Raw genomic sequence first — 24318 nt, 5'->3', positions numbered from 1 at the left:
TTTGTCTGAACCGATTCTGTGCTCAATTATGAAAATTGATGGTTTTAATTTTTTAAAAATCAATTCATGCTGCATTTAAAATATTTACAGATGCTTTTCTTTAATAAACAATTTTTCAAAGTATTCTTCTACTCACAAATTTTTCACACAGGCAAAAAATTGCTTTCTGGATGCTATTGAAACATGTTTCGAAAAAAAGGTTAGACTTCAAGAGATAATTTTTTATCTTCGAAACGTGACGACGATTTTTTGACTTCGGATTCGAATTAAAAATGTTGAAATATAGAATTAGAAAAGTATATTTTGGTTCAACGCAACCTTAAATATTCAGTGTTGTTGATCACTGTTACATATTTGTATTTTTTGTTATATTTCATATTTTTTATTTTAATTTTTTAACATATATTAAGCCAAAATAGTCAACTTTTTAAGAAATCAAAAGAATTCAAAGGGCACAAAATATTTATCTCAGTTTTCATATTACTAATACAATTGAAACCAAGGATTACCTTATAAAAATTATTTTTATTTTTTTTTTTTTCAGGTGAGTGGACAAAACACTTTCCAAATCAATATAGTATGGGTAAGATAATTTTTTTTATAAAACTTTTAACTTAAACGTAAACGTAACTTAAATTTTAAGAAAATAATATTCATAATAAGGTAATTAAATTGCTTCTAACTTATGTAAAATGGTAAATCGGAGTTAAATTACAACGCAACACACAAAAATTTTCCAGACCGTTGCTTATTATTTCTTACTAATTTTAGGGTGCTGATTCTGAAAACAACATTAGTTTTTTTCTAGCAGCTCTGGTTTTTAAATTAGTCATATCGTCGGTGAAACCAGAAAAGTGTGTAACTCCAAATTTTCTGAAAATTAGATTTGAATGCCATCTGTTAGACAAACCTAATATCTACCGTTCCTTAAACTCAGAATCCCCTTGAAGTTCATAGTTTTTATTTTATTAGCAAATTAGAAAATGAAAACTCATACAAATGCCTTCAAAACGATTTTGTTTTTTTGCTCTCCTATAAAATTTGCTAAAATGGAGTTACACACTTTTCTGGTTTCACCGACGATATATGAAATAGTAATTCATACAATTTTTTTTTTTTTGTTAAATTTTTTTTATTTAAAAAAAAAAAATGTTTTTGTATTTTTATTTTACTTACTGAACCGAAATACATTACATTACAAATATATTTTTCCAGCAAAACGTTAAAAACGCTTGTAATAATGAAATCTTAAAAAAATAGTACAAAAAATGTGAAAAATGAAAATATCTAAAAAAAAAAATAGACCTAATAGAAAGCATCCAGTGTGATTTTTAGGCTTAGTGAACCCATATGCATTAGGTTCGACAAAAAATTTTCTGGAAAATGTTAACAAACAGTTAATAAGCATAACTTTATAATTATTACGATATTACCCCCAAAATGTGTAAAACTTAAATATTTCAAAAAATACAGCTCCTAGAAATAAAAGCTTGTGATTTTTAGGTTAACTGACCCTAAATACATTAAATTTGATATAAATTTTTCTGGAAAATTTGAATAAACGCGCAAAATAAGGAAAACTACAAAATTAGTATGAAAATTTCCCCAAATATGAAAAATTAAATATTTCAAAAACCAATATGATTTTTGAGCTTACTCAAAACAAATCTATAAAATTAGATATTAATTTTTTTGGAAAATTTTAAAAAGTTGAAAATTGTTGGCCAGTGTAATTAATTCAAATTAGCATTGTATATTCTTACTTAATCATTGCATGCAGATAAATTTTAGCTCCCATACAAAATTTTCTCCAAAATTTAGTCTAAGAAAATTTTACTTAAGAATATCAGCCGAGTTGTGCGCTAAAAAACCAAATTTTTTGTTTCTAACTGTACAAAAGTCGAAAAAGTATTTTTGTTCTTTACTCTAAATAATACAAACTAGTATTCCTTATAAAATGTTAAAAGTTATCATGACTTAATAATGCGAAACGAAAAAAAAAAAGTTTTCAAAGTCAAAGAGTGTTCAAAGTGTTCAGTGTAAAAGCGGTTGATTTATCACTATGATTTGTTTGCCCAAAGTTAGCCCAGGCTTAACTACCATTTATTTTCCTCATCCAAACTTTTGTTGGTTTCAAAGGCCAACTAGTTTCATTAATTTTTAAGAAAAACAAAAAAAAAAAAAAAAAATAGTACACATACACCACAGTGACCTTTTTTTAATTTATAATTTGGAATAAGTAAATCCTCTGGTATGGCGCCTCATATAATATTTTTTTGACTTAGAATTCTTACTTGATTGAATGTAGTCCATATAACATTCCAGTTAAGAAGCTCAATATGGGTGATATCCATAAAAAATAGTAAATGCTTTTACTTGAAAAATTATAAAGTATGAACATTTTTATCCACATTTTGTGCATATTAAACATAGTTTTTACTTCCTATTTTTCCTATTGATATTATTTACTTTTTTTTATGCATATGGGCCAATATCTAATTTTACAGTAGGTACTATTTAAAAATATTAGTCAAAAATAAACAAAATTTCGTAAAAAATTAAATATAATTTTCATCTTATTACCTTACATGCACAATTTTCTGTTGTTTATTAAAATTAATTTTTATGTCCCTAGTTAAACATTATCCAAAACAACAACCTTATTTAGAAATACCTACACATTTTATTCCCAGTTGTGTAATATATTTTCTTTGGTAAATTGAGGTAATTTTTCTTCTTATTTTTGGTTAATATATGAAGTGAAATCTGTAGGATTTTCGAAAAAAAAAAACGTAAATAACACTGGTCGGCAACGGATATAGAGCAAGAACCAAACCCTACTTTTCGAGAGGAATTTAGTGTGCTGAGTCCGAATCTGAAGTCAAAATTTCACTGGCACGTCACGTTTTTGAAATAATTGAATATTAATAGGTCAAAAACGCGTTTTTTTTGGGTACATTTGACATCGAATTACATCACCGTTAATTTTTTTTTTTTTGTAAAACTACTTATGCAATCTCAAAACGCCATATTAACACGTCCTAAAGGTATTTATATTTTTTCAAAATTATTTTTTTTTTTCTCAAAGATATTGAAAAAAGAAATTTATGATAGATATCTCAAAATCTTGATTATTTTTTTCAAAGTAATGAACGTTTTTTTGAATCAAATTCCATCTTGCGTCTTCTGATTTGGGCTTATAAAGAGCAACATATTACGGAAAATATATATTTTTGACTAAACATAAAAAAAAACTCAATTAAAAATTAGTTTTTGAAGCTTTAAAGCGAAAATAGTGATGAGTATAGCTCAAAAATTGGGCGTGATAGAAAAAATCTGTAAACAGTTTTGAATTCAGCACACTAAAGTCAATCAAAATCACCTTATAAAGTTCTTGCTCCCGACTTTTTTTAGTTTTTTGCCGACCAGTGTAATATAAAAAAAACTAACAGAGCTCATAATCTGCGATCAGATTTTTTATGAGGTTATGTTAAAAGAGGATTATAGGCAGTACAAAATTGAATTGAATTCATAATCTAATAATAATCAAAATGGCAACTATGAACTTATTTTGCAATGAAACAACTCCTAAAAACTGGAATGTAGGCAACACCAACTTATCTTCTTACCAAATGAACTAAAACTATATTGGTAGTTGCTACTATTAGAAGCTTTTTTCCTATGACAGTTATTTTTTGTCCTGAAACTTAAATTCACCACGAATCTACCACCTACAATCATATCGAAGTTATTAAGTAAAATAGGTATATCCCTTTTTAAATGTATCCCTAAAGCTCAACATTTAAACTGTTAAAACCGTTTTCTTTCTATCGATTGCAGCGCCACGCATTGAATGCATTTCCTTTTGCAAAATGTCATTATTGCACTTTGAATATGCATGCAACTTGCATAACTTACATTTTTGCATTCTCATTTTCAAACAGAAAAAAAAAGCTTTTCACTCTCCCTATCTGCAAAACTGTCTGACTGTTATAATTTGTGTGTGTGTGTGCAGTTGCAGCAAATGCATTAGACAAAAAAGAGCTTTTTTCTGCATGCTTCTTGTGTGTCTAGCTGACTTCATCTATTTTCTATCAGGTGTCGTTGAGTGCAATTTCAAAAAAATTTCGCTCCTTGAATTCAAAATCCAAATCCAAAATGAAAACAAATTTGCTAATTCTGATTACGTCGCAAAAGATTTTTTCTCTTGTTCAAACTTCTCCCTCCTCTTTTTTTCATCATACAGAAAGATCCTTATAAAAGTATTAGGACATATAAAACTGAAGTCTTTACTTTTTCTTATTTCTCGCTTGTATTTGATTGGTTCGGTGGGTATAATGGTGGCACACAATGGAAGGCAAAATGAAATAAAAATATCAAGGACAATCGAAGCCCTCATCAAAAAGGGACATTAACCTTGATACTGGTTTGTGTTTTTTTTTTTTTTTTTTTTTTTCGTTAATTCAACATATCCCTCGTTTTTGTTCTCCTTCTTCGTCTCTTGTTCTCCGAATTTGTGTGATACCCAATCCCAATTTGAGTTAACCCAACATCCTAATAATCAAAATGCTTGTCTTTTTTTTTTTTTTTTCTTCCTTGAATTTCGCATTCTAATAATACAATTTTGTTCCCTTACCTCTTTTTAAAGAGGGTCGAACAAAAAAGGACAAACAAAGAACAACAACGATCAGGAAGACAAATTTTAGTATAAAGAGAGAGAGAGAGAAGATGAAGGTGTTGAAAAGAGGATATAGGTAATGTAGTGTTTTTTCCATAATGACTTTTCAATTTTCGAACTTTTTATTAAAAGTCATATACCTTTCTTGTTTTTCATCCCCTGAATGTATCATTATCATCTTCATCATTTGCCATCATCATCATCGTCACAATCACCCACGCTTTTTTTTTCGTGCTATACAAAAATTTTTGTTTTGCTTTTTCCGAGCTTGCGCTCTTTTATACCAGATTTCGTAGAAAAAGAAGAAAAAATAAAATAAATAACGAACAAACAAAGCAAAACACAGAAAATGGAATTGTCACGCACACATTAACGCAACTTGTTAGCAAATTTGCTTTGCTTGCTCCTCTTGTTGCTATAGAATACACGCAACGGTGATGATGATGTAAAAGCGCGTTGTTGCCGTTTGTTGGTGCGTAATAAATGCTGCGTGTTGGTGTGTTTGTGTGTGTGATTGGCCTTGACTCAGAGTAACCCCATAAAAATTGTGTTTTGTTGTCTTTCATTCTCCTGCTCTTCGATTTTTTTGTTTTTTTTATTTTCATTAATTCTCTGTGCATAAATATAGGGAAGTTTTTTTTGTTTTCTTTCTTGTGTTGTTGTTGTTTTTTTTTTTTGTTTTTAGTGAAACGGGCGCCCGATGTGAGGCATAAAATTCGACCGAAAAAATACAAATGTAGAGCAGTAGAGTAGGTGTCTCCGGTGTCGGTCGATTTTTGTTGTTTGATTCTTTTCTTTTTTTTTCTCTTTTTTTTTGTTTTTGTTTTTTTTTTTTTATTTCTGGATCAGCAGTGGAGGTATTTTTTTTTTTTTCATTTTTCTTTATCAGTAAAAAAGGTATATTTGTGTAGGGAATTGTGTGAGCTGGAGGAAAAAAAAGAGCCTCTCTGAGGTGGGTCTTTTTTTGTGTTGTTTTTGTTTTTTGTATTTTTGGTTCTCTTAATATTTTTTTTTTTTTTTTTTTTCTTACAAGAATATATTATTCTAAACATACATTTCTCAGTGGGAGTAGGTATAGGAAATCTTTAACAAATAGAAGGAATTTTTTTTTCTTCGTTTGGTGTTAATATTCTGAAGAGCCTACATATCCTAGGGCTAGGTCATCAAAAAAATGTTTTATTTTTGTTTACATTTTTTTTTTTTTTTTATTCCTATTCGATTGCGTTTTATGTTTTGAGTACATATTTACATTTTACTTCTTTAGAGAGATGGGGTTGTAGTTATGAGGATTTGTTTATGAATTCCAATTAGAATCTTCCAGGAAGCCTATTTAAAGGGATAATTTTTTTTTTTTTTTTTGAGATAGGGTAGGGAGGTAGGTTTTTTAGATACTGTATCTACATGTGATATGGGTAAATTCCAAGTGTATAGGCCCATAAATATGTCATTACCTACCTATATTTAACCCCAATTTTTGTAGTTAATTTATGACCAAATTCCACTACTAAGTCTAAGATCTCTCTGATTTTTTATTATACACGAATTTAAATTACATGGTTTTATTAGATTAAAATTTGTTTTGGAAAAACAACCAAAAATTTTGGGGACAAAATCTACTTTTTTTCTAAATTTATAAATAAAATTATATTTTATAAATGTTTACTAAAACCTTACCGCAGCGTTAGTAAAAAGATTGAAAACTGGTCCTCAAACCTAGAATTTTGAGGAAAAAAATAAATTAATTAAATTTCATTTTTTTCGTAATAAAATCAAAATTAAAATCAGTTTGGCCATTCTTATTGTTAGTTGAATTCAGAAAACATTAAGGGTTGAATGTATGACAGTTTATAAAAAAAATTCAAAATGTATTTCAGTTTCAAAAAAAAAAAAAAAATTTCTAGAAGTTTTTGAAAAAAAAAAAAAAAAAAATTAGGTACTTTTTTGTTCAAAGCTCAATATTTAAATTATATGTTATTTTTTCTTCATTGAATAGCCTTTATTTTAAAAGTTCAAAACAAATAATTTTTAAGGTCTAATTTGCCATCAAATCAAAGATATCAATACAAAATTCTAATTTCAATGAAAATGGAGCAATTAAAAAATAAAATTTAAACTCAAATACTTACTACCTTCCTTTTTTCTTAATCGAACTAACAATAACTATCTCCAAATATTTTTGAAAAATAAATTAATATTTTATAACAAAAAAATTATGTAGGTAAAACTTTTTATTTAATTTAAAAATTAATTAATTTCTAATTAAATTAGTTCAGGAAAAGTTTTTCAAATTGACTTGGTTTAAACTTTACTTTACAATGGAATTAACATTTGGCTTTTTAAATAATTAACATTTAAAGTCTACCCGTTCTGTTTAAATATTTTATTATGTTTGTGAGGAATGTTTTACCACTTAAACGATTCAAAACTGTCCCTCACTCTATATCTTTTGATGTCATTGAATTTATGATCATTTTTGAAATCAATTACCTTACCGGTGCACATAAGAGTATTGTCATCAAAAAACCTGGCCATAATTATTTTTCGTTTTTTGTTACTATTTCTGTTTAAAATGAGTATTCCTACAAGAAAATACAATATAAATCTAGTTTTTGTTATTTTTATTTTTTTAACCAAAAACTAAAAAAATTGATTAATGGCCTGTACTTCGCCTGTCGACATTATTTTTCTCAAATTTTTTTCCTCATCCCTAATACGCAATTCTCAGTTTTTTTTTCTCTCTTCCCCAACCTTAATTAAGATCACCCAAAATATAATACACTAATAACATCAGTAAATTTAATTTAAAAAATAAAAAACGTTGCATAAAGTAAGGAGTATTTTCTATCAGAATGTGAAAAACTAATTGACCCTCGATTCTCTAAAGAGCACCTTAGAGCACCCAATTTTTGTTGCATTGTGTTAAAGAATATATAAACTAACTCATAAGTTTCAATTCACCGCAGAATAACGAGGTATACTAAAACAAAATCACTAAAGTTCGAATAATAACTTATCAAAAATATCAAATTTTTAGATACTAGTTTTAAACCCGCATTAAAATAGAAAAAAACATCTTTATTAATATCGTTAATAAATAACTGAAGAAGAATTCTCCATTTAAATTTTTTTAGATTTCTATCACAACACTTCGATATCGCATATAGAATAACACTTACCAAAAAAAATCGCATTCAAATAAAAATGAGGTAGATGTAACAGTTAACTTTGAACTCATTTTTTAACAAGATACGATAGAAAAACAAAAAAATTAGTGCAGCATATTGACACATGTTTATTTTGCACCCACTTTGCCAAACTTTTTGATGTCAGTTTTGATTTTCAGAAAATCGACTTATGACCAGGTTTTTACTGCAAATACTCCTATCCCAACTAACAATTTTGCTTCTATAAAGCTTTATAGATGCTACCGTTGCTTCTATAAAGCTTTATAGAAGCAAAATTGTTTGTAGGGATGTGCGGTGTTAAAAAAAAAATAATCACAATTGGAGCTATTCGATTCGGTTCAAAAGTAATTTGCTTTAGTTACAAGTTACTACACAGTAAATCTGTAAAAAATGGTTCCTAGTGACTGTTTCCACAACTTCGCGGTTTTTTGCGTACCTACCACTAAATAACAAAATTATTGTCAATACTAATTATACCTATCAGAACAACGTAACAAAAAAATAAAGTTCTGTGCAATTTCAAATGTAATTTAATATTTTGTATAAAATCGTTCGTTAAAATCGGTTGATTCGTTTACGAGAGAATCAGAAATCAATGAATAAGTTTTTAAAAATACATTAAAAATACAAAAAGCTTTCAAATCTTGTCAATTTTGTTTTGGCCCAATTTATTCACTCTTCATTATAATTTAAGTCCGCAATAAAATGAAAACTAATAATTTTAAAATTTCCTTTTTTAAATGGTGACTTTATTTTTCAATGGAGTGTGAATAAATTAAATTAGTTGTATGAAGTCTGAAGAGAAAAACTTTATATATTTGAATTTTTCAAAAGTTTATTATTATTTAATTTTTTAATATTCTTATCTAAAATCTAGTGTAAAAGTTGAGTTAGCTGTTTTGCATTGTAAGCCGGCAAATTGGGAGGTACAATTAACTTTGTTCACAAGACCAAAACGCATCACCCAAAATCGGTTGTTTGAAACAATTCCATTAAGTGATTTAAACTTTAGACCGATGGAACTGCCAGAATTGGATGCACAGCACATATTTTGCATTCTTCATCATCGAATTTCTCTTCAATGCTTACAATAATGCAAATACAAATATTTTAAAAGCCAAAATTGCATTTCGAAAATTTTTTTTAAATACAAAAATGAAAAAATTTTATCTTAGAATTAAAAATTTTGAATATTCAAAAACTCAATTGCAAAGATTGGTTTGACAAATAAAAAAAAAAAACCATCATTTTTTTGAATATGATGTTAGTTTATGCACCCGATTTATCGAAACTCCATCTCTAAAACGTGATTTTTGTTCCTAAATAGCTTGAATTAAGTTTAACAAAAAAAAAATAAAATCCTTTCATAAATCTTCACAAAAAAAATATTATACTACTTTTTTTTACTAATTAAATAAAACACACCCACTAAATCGTTTCAATTTTCTATACAATCATACACATCTTCCAATCGGTCTAAAATGTTCATTAATATTATGGAACCACAAAAAAAAACCCTTAAGTAATTCTTTTCTAAACATTTGTGTTCTCATGTTTTATTCTAAAAATAAAACAAAGCCTCCTACCAGGCAAATCACTTACAAGTACAGACAACAGCACTTTCTCAAAAAAAAAATCGAAACAAATTTCTGACATTTTATATCTATACATATCTCCCTACCCCCCCCCAGGTCCTTTTATATGACCCTGATTTTTGTTTTAATATAATATGAACAAGAACATTGTTGCTCTTTGCTATACTCTCTTGCCTCTTATTATTATGGAAAATCAAGGAGAATTGGATTCTTTATTTTTTCCAGGGCCCTAACAATTTTCATTTTGACCCACACTCCCATCGATTCGCGAAAAATGGCAACAAAAACTAAATTGGCACCTCTCCACACCACTATGACCAAATTTTTCTCTTTGAATTGATTTGCTCTTAAGATATAGGAGACCCAAAAGAGTAAGAAAATTAGGCCTACCCTAAGATAACCTAACTTAACTTGGGTTTGGAAAATAACCAATACCAACACCATCTAACCTTCATATAAGTCGGTGTTCATCCCTACGGAAGAACAAATCTGAGCTGCTCAACATATTCCTTGTAGATAACGCCACTCTAGCCAAAAAAAAAATCCATACTTCCAGGAAGGCCAAATTATATTATATATAAAAAAAAAAAAAAAAAAACACGCACTCTAAGGGGTGGAAATGTGGGGTGGTTTGACGTGATTTCTAAACACTATACTGCCTGTTGTGATGCTCTGCTGTGGGGCTCTGTTCTGAGTGAGGAAGCAAAAATGCGTATATGTAGGGAACAATGATAAATCATGCTATCATAGGGGAGGAACACTTACACTTCATCCGACAAAATATCTATGTATTCTGTGTTCGGGGGATGAAACACGCGTTGCGTAGGGATAAAATGTTGTTTCTTTTTTTTATCAGATGATAGCACGTGTCTTTGATTTGATTTTTGACTGCTCTTTGATTTCATCCCCTCTCTCATTTCTGATTAACTTTTTTCTTTTCTTTTCTTTTCTTTTTTTTTCTTTCTTCTTGCTTCCGGTATTAGGTTTATAAATGGTTTGTGTATTTGGTTTCAGTTTCGGAGATTGTCTCAAATTCATAGAAATTTTTGCGGGAGTATATCCTTAATGAATCGACAACAAAACGACGACGTTAATAATAATAAATGTGAATGGCTTCATAAAGACACAATTTATATTTTTATATACTCTTGCACACGAGCTCTTCCTTTTTCTTCACTGTCTTTTCGGAAGAGATAAGTTCTAATAAAAAAAAAACATAAAATATACCTATAAGACAATTATGATGGAGGAAGAAAAAATTATTTTGATGACATCGAAAATATTACAAAAAATAAATGCCTTCGGGTACCTTGAAAATAGATGGTTATAATGATAATGATTGACATTAAGTATATACATGTTGTAGGAGTTCAGCGAACTAAATTCTTGAAAGGTCAAATTTAATAATTGGTCATTATAAGTAAATAAATATAAGCTTCCAGCTTTTTTTTATTGATTTATGTTGTTTTGGATGGATTAATGATGATATGCTTTTAAGGGGTTTCCTGGATACTTAATTATGTGATGGTATATTTTTATGCTAGTTGCTAAGTTAACATAATTGCAACATAATAATTGAAGTGTGAAGAAGAAAAAGGGGATGTCAGTTGACATTTTTTTAACTTGTATAATAAGATAGCTAGAAATAAGTTTTTGTAAAATAAATAAATGTAAATGGTAGGTAAGAACTTTTTTTTTCTTTATTCCACTATTTTTTCAAAGGATACAACAAAAAACTTTTTTTCATATCAGAAACCGAAAAAATTGTAATTTTTTTACTGTGAAAAAATCGTTAGTACCTTGGTATGTTTGCCCAAAGTTAGCCCAAAATAGCCCAACTTTTATTTTCGCTATCCTACGGTTAGTTTAAAAATTATAGAAGAATTAGTCTTTATTCACCACCCAAAAAAAAAAAAAAAAAATAGTACGCATACACCACAGTGACTTTTTTAATTTATAATTTAGACAAATTAAATCCACTGGTTGCGCCTCAAATGTTATTTGTTTGACTTACTTGATTGTATGTAGTGAATATAACATTCCTGTTTAGATGCTTAGTTGATTTGTTTCATTTCACCTTGAAAACCACAAAATACAAATATTTTTTCAAGTGTAAAAATCATTGACTTGTTTGGCTTGTAATTTAAGCACCTAAAAAAGCTACATACTAAGTAAAAACTATCTAAACATTTTTCAAAGGCAACAACAAATATAAAATGGTGTGCGAAGTGATTTCTTTTTCAGTACACGAATAGTTCTTTTCAGACCTTTCTCAACTAACCTTGGTAATTCCAACAAATTACATCACTTTTTTTTCTTTAGCCCACCCTTATTTCAAAAATTATAAAAAAAACTTTTTTTCTAATTACCAACCTCTTAAAAATAAAAATTTGTTTATTTTTTCAGTGTACAAATTGTCTTTTTTACACTTTTTCTCAATTAACCATGCTAATTCCAACAAATTGCATCATTAGGGTGGGTTATCGAAAAAAATCTTGGGCTATCCTGGGCTTACCTTGGGCAATCGAACCAGGCAGGTTTGGAAAAAAAATAATAGCATTTAGGGGTGCCAACTTCACATTGCCTCAAAATCATTAGAGACGATTTTGATAATAGGGTAGAGTTGCCTAATTCCGGCCCTCGCAAGTAGCCGGCCACCTTTCAGAAAAATCGTTATTACTAGTGATTTCGTAGGGTTTATTCAAAATGTTTACTCTTATTCTGTTCTTTTAAATGTCTCTCCTAAAATTACAATATTCTTATTTTTCTTGTTATTCAGTTTTCTTAGAAAAAAAAAAGTTTTTATGAAGTGATCCAACCAGGCATGGGTTTTTTTTTTAAATTTTACTGCCAAAACCTACTATCGTAATTAGTGTTTTGTGGAAACAATTTCAGAGCTAATTCTTTGAAATGTTGTTTTTCTTATTTAATATATATTATACTTCAAATAAAATAGGTTTTAAATAGGAAAAGGATGTGAATTTTGGTAATTTTAAGGGGAGGCCGGAGATAGAACAAAAAAAAAGCTTTGAAATTCAAGAGTTTCCTGTATTCGGTCCCCTTTTATTGATAAAAGTTTAAAAAATGGGAAAAAATAAATACATTTTAAAATCATTTGATGTTATAACTTATTAACAATCAAAATTGTTTCTAAATTATTAAAACACAAAAATTTAAATAAAAAACATTCAATTTATTTAAGCTTGACCTTATAAATTCAGTGGCCGGAAATGGGACACTAGATGGCCGAAAATAGGAAACAAAGGCCGGATTTAGGAGTATCGGACTTTTTTATACAAAAACATAAATAAAATATTTTTGGGAACTATAAATTAACTATTTTTTTAACCATACCAAAAAATTATTAAATAAAGTACATTTTAATTCAAGAATTATTCGAAAATGTTGATATTTGACGTTTCTGTGCTTTATTTTATGAGACGGAATCATTAAGGGGCCGGCTACTCTACCCTACAAGACTTTTATCATAGTTATAGAATTCTAGAACCAAAAGTGAATGTAAAAAAATATGCCACCATTTTTTTTTTCTTAACGAATATTATTTGTAGATTTATATGAGGTATTATACAATGCAGGCTATTTTGGTCAATTTAATTTTTAATATAAATAAAAAATGTTGTTCTACTTTTTCGCAAAATGTCGTCGCTAATCACGGCTTCTTCAAGGGGTTTTATATTGTTTTTTTGTTTTTATTTTATTTGAAAAAGAAAGATATTAAAACTATTTCAGCTTACACTGAGGGAAAAAATAAATTGAAACGTCGTTGTTTCAAAGTTGAACTACGTTGATTTATGTGACTTTAAGATACGAAACCATCAAAAATTAACCTATTTTCCACATTGATTTTAAAATGTCCATCTTCAACGCAAAATCATTCCGAATAATAGTTAAATCAATGTGGTTTTCATTGATTTCACGTTGTTTTATGGTATCTTTTCCCTCAGTGTACATTCAAATTCAGGGAACCAGGCCGAAAAGCTCCGATCTCGATGATCTTTTTTTTGAGACGTCGGTTTTTTTTTTCATTAAAATTAATTTTTTTTGTTTTTGGTAAAATTTCTGAATTTAATGATACCAAAAGATTATCTACTTAATTTAAAGAAATTAAATATGTGACTTAAAAAAAAAAAAAAAATCAACACAACGGGATAGTCCTCAAACTCAGAATTTTGAAAAAAAAAATGTTATTAAAACAATATTAAAATGACTTTTTCAAATTTTTTTCTTATAAAATATGAATTTATTTTTAAAATTTTTTGGCCATAGATATCATTTGTGAAATTCCGAAGCGGAAAAGGTAATAAATATTACAGTTTTGAAACAAAAAATAAAAATTACTTCAATTTCATTGGATTTTTTTTATAAAAATCGAAATAATTGATTTTCTTTAAGACTTTTACAAATAAGATCTTTAAACTTTCGCTATTTAACCTTCAACAATAAGGGCTGTTGAATGAAGAAAAAATAATTTTATATTTAAACCTTGAACTTAAAAAAAAAAAATTAGGTAATTTTTTTTCAAAAACTTCTATTCTTCGAAAATGAAATACCTACTTTTTAATTATTTTCATAAACTGATATTGATATTTTTTCTTATGAATTCAAATTAAAACTAATATAACCAAACAATTTTTAGAAATAAATGTACTATATTTTAATATTTTATTACGAAAAAGTTTTAAAAACGACATGTTAAATTGTTGCAATACTTTTTTTTTCAAAATTCTGAGTTGGAGGACCAGTTTTTCAAAAACGTTGCTTTCAATTTTCTTAATTTTAATTTTAAAAATATTAATAAGTTCCTAGCTTTTTAAAAATGTATGTTTAAATATTGTAGGATTGCCGTTGTGTTTGAATAATTTTTTTTTTTCTGTTTGAAGTCAATTTTTGAGAAAATTTAAAACCAAAATTTTAATATGTTTATAAAAAATTGAACTTTTCTTCAACGAAATTAATAATTTATTTTAAAATAAAAGACCTCGAATTGAAATCTCTTTTTCAAAAATTCTATTTAAAAAAATTAACATTTTACCAGTTCCTAAATCAATTTCCATTTCACTCCTTTTCCCTTTTTCATGTTTCAAGAAAAAAGGAAAACAAAAATAAAATAAAAATTATTTATAACAACTTTCACTTCCTTTTAAATTGACCTTTTCCCAAATAGGTACCCTTACCTACTTTCTAAAGTAGCCTAACTACCCCAAAAAAACAAAAAAAAAAAACTGTAATGTAATCATTCTAATTCAAGTTAATTGCAATTTATCACCTTACACAAACACCATTTAAGTGATGTTGTCGTCCTTTTTCTGTCTTCGACTATGTCACCAATATTATAATAACTAGGCTCGAACTCTACTAGGGTTGAAAAGGAACCTTTTTTTCTTTACTTACAAATCATCTTCTATTACTGTTTTTCTTGTTGTTTCATCTTTAAATGCTGAGAACATCTTCTGTCTATTTTTTTTTTTTTGTTTCTATAAAATAAGTATCTTTTTTATGTAAAAAACGAATAGTTAAGAATTTGTGTACACAAAAAAAAAGCAATATTCCAGCTGTCTATCTTCTCTACAGAGATACAAATAGGTATAATATCAGAAAGTTTGCACGAGTATATGTAGGTCCTCAAGTTGTGTATTAGGGAGTATTTTTGTATGTGTGTATGTTTTTGTGCACGCGCAACATCTGATAACCATAGAAACTAGGTGAACGACCGCTGATAAGTATGTGACCTTCAAAATAATCTGGGCCAAGTGGAAATACAATTTTTGACATTCTAATTCTAATCAAAATAATGTTGGTGTGGTTGTTTATATTTTCTTTCTCATTCTCTCCCACATATTTTTGTTTTTTGGTTAACTTACCCTCTTTGTTGTCATTTCTTGATGGGTTCTCTCACTCTCTTCCATCGAGCTCTCCCAACTCAATTTCAATTCTAGGGGGTGTATTATTTTTTTGTTTTTCTATATTCTTTTCACGTTTTCATGTTTTCTTCTGAAATACTTTCGAGCTCCCAGATCTCTGTGTTTACCTTCAAATCTTGTCGTTATTTCAAATTTTCGAATACAATAGAAAACGTTATTTGGTGTTGATGATGAAATACACAAAACAAGGGAAGAAGAAGAAGTGTGCTAACGAGGGTTGTTGACGACGGAGGTAGGGGTGGTTTTTTTTTTTTGATGATTTGAATGAGATTTTATAGATACGAGTGAAGAGAACCGAAGTTGTTAATTTTATTAATTTCTTCACCAACAACAATAACTACAACTGTGCCAGGGTGTTTGGTTATGAGGGGGTAGTTTTGTATGACATTAGATCAAAATATCATTCAGAAGGGTGGGTTTGAGGGAAAGATATGAAGCATTAACATAATACATTTTTTTTTCTACCCACTTTTCGTATAAATTATTGTCGACTTGGCTTTGAAAATGTGTCTGTATACTACCGATATATTCTGATTGGGGTAGTTTTTTTTTCTTTTTTTTTTTCTAAGTAGTTATGTATGTATATTGCTCTTGAATAATATTTATTTGACCGTGGCCTTGAATTATTTTTCGTGTGTCATTCAACTCCCTATATATTCAAGTGCCAGAAGCTAAACCTTATGGTTCTAACTACGCACATAATGTTTTATTATTATTTTCCTTCTTTTTTTTTATTTGGCTTTATTTGTTTTTTTTTTTTTTTTTTCTTACGTTTTTATTGTTTTGGTTGTTTATGGTTTATTTTAGAAAAATAACAAAACAATTCTATGTTTTTTTAAGAATGAAAAGTGAATGATGTTGACATATTGTTGAATTTTTTTTGGGAATTATGTAATTATGTTAAATTGTTTATTAAATTTTTTTTTGGTTTTTGAAATAAACTATATTTAACTGCTTAGGGTAACCTTAGGGAGAAGACAAAAAAGGCAATAAAATTCTATGAGTAATTAATAGCCGTTTCTTAGGACACTCTCAATCAAAAGAAAATCAATTGGACAAATAAAAATGCGGAAACGCAATTTTTTTTTTTTCAGCTTCAGTAGAAAAACAAATTGTAGTTGTTTGAAAGTAAACGTTAAAAATGGGTTGGGGTCAAAATTCTGCTTTCAAAATTCTGCTTTTCAAAATTCTGTTTTTTTAAATTCTGCAAAAAATTAAAATGTTAAAAAGCGCGCGCTTTTTAACATTTTTCAACCCCTTTTTTAATTTTTTGCAGAATTCAGTAGAAACATGTTCTTGAAAAATTATCTGCTTATTTGATTACTTACCTACATAATTTGTCATTCTTTGAATGAATATTAGTTTTTGTTTTAAAAAATGAATGAATTCAAAAATATTAAGAAAAGGTTTTTGAAAATAATTAAAATTTTATTAATTTATCAAATAAAGATGAATATTAAAAAAAAAATTGAATAAGAAAAGGAATATTTTGTATGAAACAACATCGTTTCCAAGTAGTTTATAGATTTTATTTGAAAGAAATTTAGTATTTATGCATTTTAAAAAGTACCAATGTTGAATTAAATTAATGAGGTTTATTATTCTTTAGCCCGATCCCGTCAAAAATATGACAAAAATATCTTTAAAGTTTTTAGAAACACTTAAAGCGCAGTTTTATTGAGGCTTTTTTGAATATTACGTGTGAGAAAATTGTATTATTCCTCAAAAATTTTGTATGGTACCTACACGTTCTAAGCGAACATCTGGAGTGACGCAGAAAAGTTATTCTAATGTTTTTTGCTTATTTATTCAGCTATCAGGTTCTGCTTTTACTGTTGAGATTGATCGTTTATTACTCAAGATATATCCCGAATACTTAGTATGCTGGGAAAAACAACGACAAAAAACTTTGAAAAATCATTCTCGTTTTTTTCATTTTTTAGATAAGATTTTCGAGTTTTCTGGGCTCAAATTTATACGAAAAGTATAACGACACATGGTCTCCAAAATTGTACCTATTTATTTTTTTGTAAACTAGTGTTATTTATTTGAAAATTCATTACAAAAATATGTCACAACTGTTACATTTTTGAGTTTTTATAAAAAACCCATTTTTGTGTATAAATTTCCTTCAAATATTATATTTACTAAAAAAGTCGTTTGAATAAAATTTACAACAAGTCACTGCACCAGACTGAATCGATTTTTTTACCTTCACACTTATCTTAGAAGCTAAGAATAACAAAATTTAATTGTTTAAAAGATATTAACAAACAAAAACATTAGCAGCCATATTTATAAAAGAATCTTAAAGGTTGTTTAACTTTAAATCACCTCTAAATAGCTCTTAAGTACAAAATGTGTATTTATAAAGAATTTACACATTTAAGAAACGTTGCTTAATGATTGCTTAACCTAAACGCCGTTCACCACGTTTAGAGCTTGCTTAGAGCCATTTTAAGAATGATTTGACCACATATGAATTATTACTAAGATCGTGAGCTCAGTATCATGCTATTAATTTATCTAGGGTTTTGATGTGAAGACGTCATTTTGTTTTGAAATGAAATTTTTCAATAAAAGGAGCTTGAATTTTAAATTGAAATTAAAAAATTGAAGAATATTAATACAAAAAAATTAAAATGGTTAGTAAAAATCAACTCCCTCTTCTGGCCTTGATCTGCGCATTTTATTTAGGAACCCGACTTAAGCAAAATCATCGTGAACGACCTAATCAGTGTTTTTTGTTTGCAGTCAAATTTAAGAATATTTGTTTACAAATATGTACATATTTACAAAATGTCAAAAACCACGGGATGTTTCTAAAATGTAGTTGTATTTTGTACTAGATTAGTTAATTTCTCCTCATTTTTTGACACAACTATCGTTTAGTTAATCATCTGTGGGAATTCGATTATAAATACAAATCTAAGCAACGTTGATTAAAGACGAATTAAATTTCTAAGCAAGCATAACTAAACAACCTTTGAGGGCCAATTTAAGCAAATCTAATGAATATGGCTGTAGGTGTTTAAGGTATATAACACCTAATTTAAATTAGAAACAAAAAATAAGTTAGTGTGTCACACCCGTAACAATTAAAAAAAAACGTATACTAGTTGATCCGACAAACATTTTTCTGCCACATAATTTATAGTCAAGTAAATCTAAAATAAGTGTATATCGAAAGTGAAATAAGTATATTAAATTTTGAGCTGAAAGTTTGCTGCTGTTATGTATTTCAAAGTTCTTTTATAGAAATCAACGAATACACCAACAACAACGTACATTTTAATGAGGCCAAAAACTTGTTCTTGTAGGTATTTAGGTAGGTTTTTAAATAAAGCTGTTTAATGGACCAGTTTTTGAAAAATTAATTTTCAAAAAATATGTATGACTTAAAAAAAAAGTAGTTTTAGGTTTTTTTCTTATTTGTCGAAAACGACAAGACAGTATTTTGGTTCCAGTTTTCTGTTTTTGCTTAGAAACAAATAAGAGCATTGAATTTAGGAAACTTAATTAGTACTTAATTATATAAAATTTTTATAAAAATTGTTCTAGTTTTTCACTTTTTTTTCAAAATTTTGATTTTGAAAATTAATTTTTGAAAAACTAGTCAATTAAACAACTTTATTTAAAAACATAATTATTAAAAGATACAGCACGTTATAGTTGGTATAGCCGTTGAATTTTTATAATTTAAGTCAATTTTTTAAAAAAATTGCCCCTCCCAGCTAAACGGGGGGAAAAGACACAACCGTCCTATAAAATTTTTTTCTTGTCTTGACTCAAGATACATTCCTTCTCTATATCGTTTCTCTCAATGGTTGCTTACCCAAAAACCACCTTTCATAGCCTTGGTGTTCATAGCTCTGGTTTTTTATAACTTTGGATTTTCATAACTTCGGTCTTTCATAACTTTGATTTTTCATAATTTTGACTTGCATTACTCAGTCGCTCATAACTCTGGTATTCATAACTCCGTCTGTTTCCCCTAGTGAATAATCAGTGGATTGTTAACAAGGGGACTGGAGTCATCATTTTGGAAGACCCGAAAGCAATGCTATTGAAATTAGTAAAAATCAAAGACCATTGCTATGAGTGCAAAATTATTTTGAAGTGTTGACGATGAAATGGCAGTTGAATTAAAAAATGACATTTAACTGACATTCAACATCAACTGTGTGAACGAGTAGTATGTTGGCCAAAAATTTCAATAAACAATGTTAATTGAGCTTATGTGGACGCAACTAAATATTTTTTTTTTAAGTTGGAGGAACTTGTATTGATGTATTGAATAAACCTTAAGTTTTGAAAATTCAGTTATGTTAGTGATACCATAATTTTCGAACGATTAAAACCCAAAATTAATCTCAATATAAATTTAAATTAGTGGTTAACTCGGCGTATACGTAACTTTTGGTTGTTAAAATTGTCAATCCAATTCTATTACTGCTAAAATTTTCTATTTTATCTAAGTTCCCATTCACATACAAATAAATAAAAAAAAAAAAAAACAAATAAATCTTAATTAGAAAAACAAAAAAATATCATGACCAAAAAGGAAATGCTTCAAATAAATACTCAGACAATAAGTCATCATTTTTGATCTCTTATGATGAGAATATTAATGAATGACCCGAAACAAAAGAATTTTTTTTTTTTTCATATTTATTGCTAAAAATTTGTCACACTTAATTTTTTTTTTTTATTACAAAAACCATATCAAACATGATTAATGATTTTCGTCAAATAAATTAACACAAATCGTTTATGAATTCATCAATAATTATAATATTATTGTGCCAAACAGTCACTTTCAAATAAATTTCAATCATTTATTTCTACTATGTATCTGTTTCTATTGCAAAAGCTCTCTGCTCCCGCTGCACCTCAATTTTTATTAAATTCAATGTTAAACGATTGAAAAATGATTGCAATTAAACTATCACAAACACAAATTATTTTATGTAGGTGTGTGTGTTGATGATAGAAATAATATGTGTGTGTGGTAAAAAATAACTGCACAGCTGCAACAAAATGCAACATCAAGTGCATATAATGTAATAGAGCTCGATTCACAAGTGATTTTTTTGATGGGAGCAGCTCTATATGACTTTATCGTGACGTTTTTTTTTTTTTTTTTTGCTGAAAAGTGAATAAACTGTTTTCAGTACAATGACATGACTGGCGCACGAGAATTACGTGAGTATTAAAACAAAAAACTATCTTTAGTCTATCTTTCACGTGAGAATACTGATTGAATTGAATTATGTAGATATATTGCGTAGTGGGTAAGGTGATATTGGTGTAACAACTTTAAGAATCTTTGAAACTAGAAGAATTATTGGAAGAATGACTATTTTGTGAAAAAAAAAACAGGGAATTAACTGTTTGTGTTTATGGAAGTGGAACGCAAAAAAAAAATCTTGACCCATTTTTCAGGACAATACCTCTAACATGAAAATCAAGCAAGTACCAAGAAAACTGTAACCAATCATGTGCAGGTGGATTGCAAGATTTTGACTGTGCATAATATATATATATGTATGTATTATTTTAATAAATAAAGAATAAAAAATTACACTAGCCCAAAAAATTAAAGGAACAAAAAAAATTGTGATTTTTTTTAGTGATTTTCGATAGGTTGTATCTCAGTAAAAAATGTTTGAATCATGACAATACAAAAAGCATGTGAAAGCTATACAGGGTGTCCCACAGTCACCGCCCCAAATGAAAACCATGGATTCCTGAGGTCATTTTAAGTCAAAAAACTTAAGAGGTAATTTTCTCGTTTTCGTCCCGTTTTCGAGTTACCACGGTTTTTATGATTTTTGCTTGTCCTTTAACTGGCCTTATCTTTGCCAAACTACGTTTGATTTGAAAGATTTTTTTTGCAACCAATCAAGTATTTATTGCAATTTAAGTTCGTCTCAAAACTTTTTTTTCTGCGGACAACCGTTTCTCCACAATTTTGCATCAAACACAATTTTCTTCGTTTTTTAAGTTGTTTTTTACACTTTCATATCATTTAAGTCAAAAAAACACACCCTGTATATGTAAGAAAAATTTTTTTTTAACAAAGTAAACTTAATTTCTTTGTAGATAATTAACCGAAATTTTCAAATCCTTAAATTTTTTGTAAAGTGATCCGTTGTTGCGATATTGATAGTCAAAGGTTTTTGGTTTGATGACCGATATTGTAGTCTAAAAAAAAAAAATCGAAAAAGTTTGAATACAAAATAATCGTTAAGCCAAATTGAAGCCTTTCTAAAAATAATAATCATTTTATCGCAAAAATTGTTCCTACTTTTTTTGAGAGAAAAGTAAAAACAACAAAATTTGGAAAATGCTGGTATTTTAACAATTCCAAAGATTTAGATATTTTACCGTTAGAAATAAAATATTTAGTTTTAAATCCTAAAACTAGAGAAATGTAGCTTTCACATGTTTTTCGTTTTTTATTGAGATATAGCCTATCGAACATCACTAAAGAAATCACAACTGTTTTTTTGTTCCCTTAATTTTTTGGGCTAGTGTTTACCTATATCAAAATATTGATAGACCTTTTAAGTAGTAAAAAGTTATGGAAGTATAAAGTTATCGAAAGTTTAAGTCAAAATAACATACAAAATTTGGATATTAAATCTTCAAAATTTGCATTCTTAAAATTATAAAACAAATTACACTTCCTAATAGCTTAAAATTTCATGAACCAAATGAATTAGATTTTATTTATATTCTTACAGTGAATATAATAAAAGTTATAATTTTTTAAATATATATAAATCACTATTTTTATTTTGTTTAATTTTGTTGACTTTTTTTTTATATAAAAATTAATAAAATAATAATACCATAATAATATTCAAGCTTAAGCTTAAGATTCAAATTTTATTTTTATCTGTAGGTTTTGTTGAAAAAACCTTATAGGTAATTTTTGTTTTACAAAAAAAGCGAAAAAAATTACTTTTTTTCTTTTCTCGATATATTAAAGGCTTATAAAAAATTAATATTTCTTCTAAATCTTTATTAAAGTCCTTACGTTGCATAAAGAATATAAAAATGATTTATTGAAAACAATAATTTTTCTTGAAAAAAACTAAAAAAATCTAACTGTTTTTTCTTCCATCACCTTCAAATCCATTTTTGCATATGAAAGCTTATCTCTAAATATTCACCTCAATTATGTCTGTATAACATCTACAAAGAGAATTAAAATTTTCTTATTGCAAACAATTTTCATCAAAAAAAAAGCAAGAAAATCAAACTGTTTTTCTTCCACCACCTTAAAGTCCATTTTTTTATATTACAACCTACAAAAAATTCTATATCATTGGAAAGCTTATCATTTCAGCTTTAATAACACAACTCAATCATATCTGTATGACACACGTCTGCAAAAAAAAAGTTAAAATTTTTGAAAGCCAACAATGTCGAAATTTAAAACTGAGTTAGTCATCGGCAACAGATCTCCACAGAAGTTTTTTTTTTTCAATTTAAAATTGTGTAAATTTAATACATGTACCGTTATAGGTAAAATATTAAATGAAAGATTATATTATCTTTACGCAAAATAAATTTAAATCAAATTAGTATGTGCTCTAGATCAAAAGATCTAACGTATTAAAAAAAGAACATCTTTTACAATTTCACAATCTCAGGATTGTGAGTATGAAATTATTTGAAATTTTGTACAAAGACAGTACTTCTTATTATACATATATCTACAGAATTTCAATCATCTATCTAATAAAATTTAAAAGATATAAATAAATAACGGTTAAAAACGGTAAAAAAATTAGGGCAAAAAAACTTGTTTTTTCGTTTTTTTTTTGGTAAAAAATCATTTTATAAATTCAATTTGTGCCACTTGTATGCACATATATCTCCTTTAAGTTTGAGATTTTTCAAACGCTCAAAAAGATCCTTAAAAATATAAACCACTCAAAAATATCCCTATAAAAAGATGTTTTTTAAAAAATCATATTTCAAAACGCAGCGACCTAAAAAAAATCCATTTTAGACGCCTAATGTTTTTTTAAATATCTTTTCAATAGCATCTTTAAAATTGTGAAAAAAAATTCCCCTAACTATAGTAACTACTTTGTCAAAAGTCTACCACTTGTTTTCATTTTAAAAAGCCCTATTATAACTTGGTTTTGATTTTCTTAGTATTTTGTCAATACTCTTGATAAAATTATCTATCGATTAAAAAAAAATTCAACTCTACAACTAACCGTTTAGAAAATAGCCATTTTTTTGCTATGTCATTTTACCCCTATTTACCCTATAAAATGTTTAAATTTCGAAAAATCCCTTCTTAGTGCTCGATATACTTAATTGAACCTCATTGTCTTGGATTTACACGTCATATGTTTCAATAAAGTTAAAAACAAGAAATCAAAAAAAAAGTTACGTATACACCTAGGTGTTCATAAAAAATAAATCAAATATAGATATGGAGCTGTGTTAACAATAGTGGTGGACATTGTACAACCTAAAAAGAGAATTATTTTAAATTCTATCAAAAACATACAACCAAGCCCATAAAGCTTATAAAACCGTTATAATAACTGATTGATAAATCAAAAACAAATTTGTCTGATCAACAACCACGATAACGACTTCCACGACGGTTGGGTCAACTCAGAAATCACTTTTTGAATGTGAATTAAAAAGATAAATAAAAAATATTCTTCAGATTCCTAGGTTAACAATGCCAGACGTTACACCACCAACAAACCATTGTAATCGTAGTCATCATTTATATTTTGAATGTTTTTAGTTTTTTTTTTCCAAATTATTGCAAAGACAGTGGAACGTGCCACCAAAAGAAAATAAACATAAAATAAATCTTGAAAATTTTCTTGTGAAATTCATATCAAGGACACACTATGTCTGGTCTGTGTTCTTGT

The 24318-nt window shown here is 27.5% G+C and overlaps 1 protein-coding gene across 2 annotated transcripts in view; it reads left to right on the top strand.

Moving 5' to 3' along the window:
• Positions 1–24318, top strand: part of LOC129919536 (ecdysone-induced protein 75B, isoforms C/D) — a 218956-nt gene that overhangs the window by 43026 nt on the left and 151612 nt on the right. Inside the window, exon 2 of one of the 2 annotated variants that reach the window (XM_056000450.1) lies at positions 545–583. The exons of the other annotated variant lie outside the window; for it this stretch is intronic. Coding sequence (XP_055856425.1) covers positions 545–583 — 39 coding nt within the window. The remainder of the gene's footprint in view (positions 1–544; positions 584–24318) is intronic. 2 annotated transcript variants of the gene reach the window in all.

This window comes from Episyrphus balteatus, chromosome 4 (assembly GCF_945859705.1).
Source record: "Episyrphus balteatus chromosome 4, idEpiBalt1.1, whole genome shotgun sequence".
NCBI classification, from domain to species: Eukaryota; Metazoa; Arthropoda; class Insecta; order Diptera; family Syrphidae; genus Episyrphus; species Episyrphus balteatus.
The sequence above is the reverse complement of the archived record's forward strand: the minus strand, read 5'-3'. Positions and strand labels throughout refer to the sequence as shown.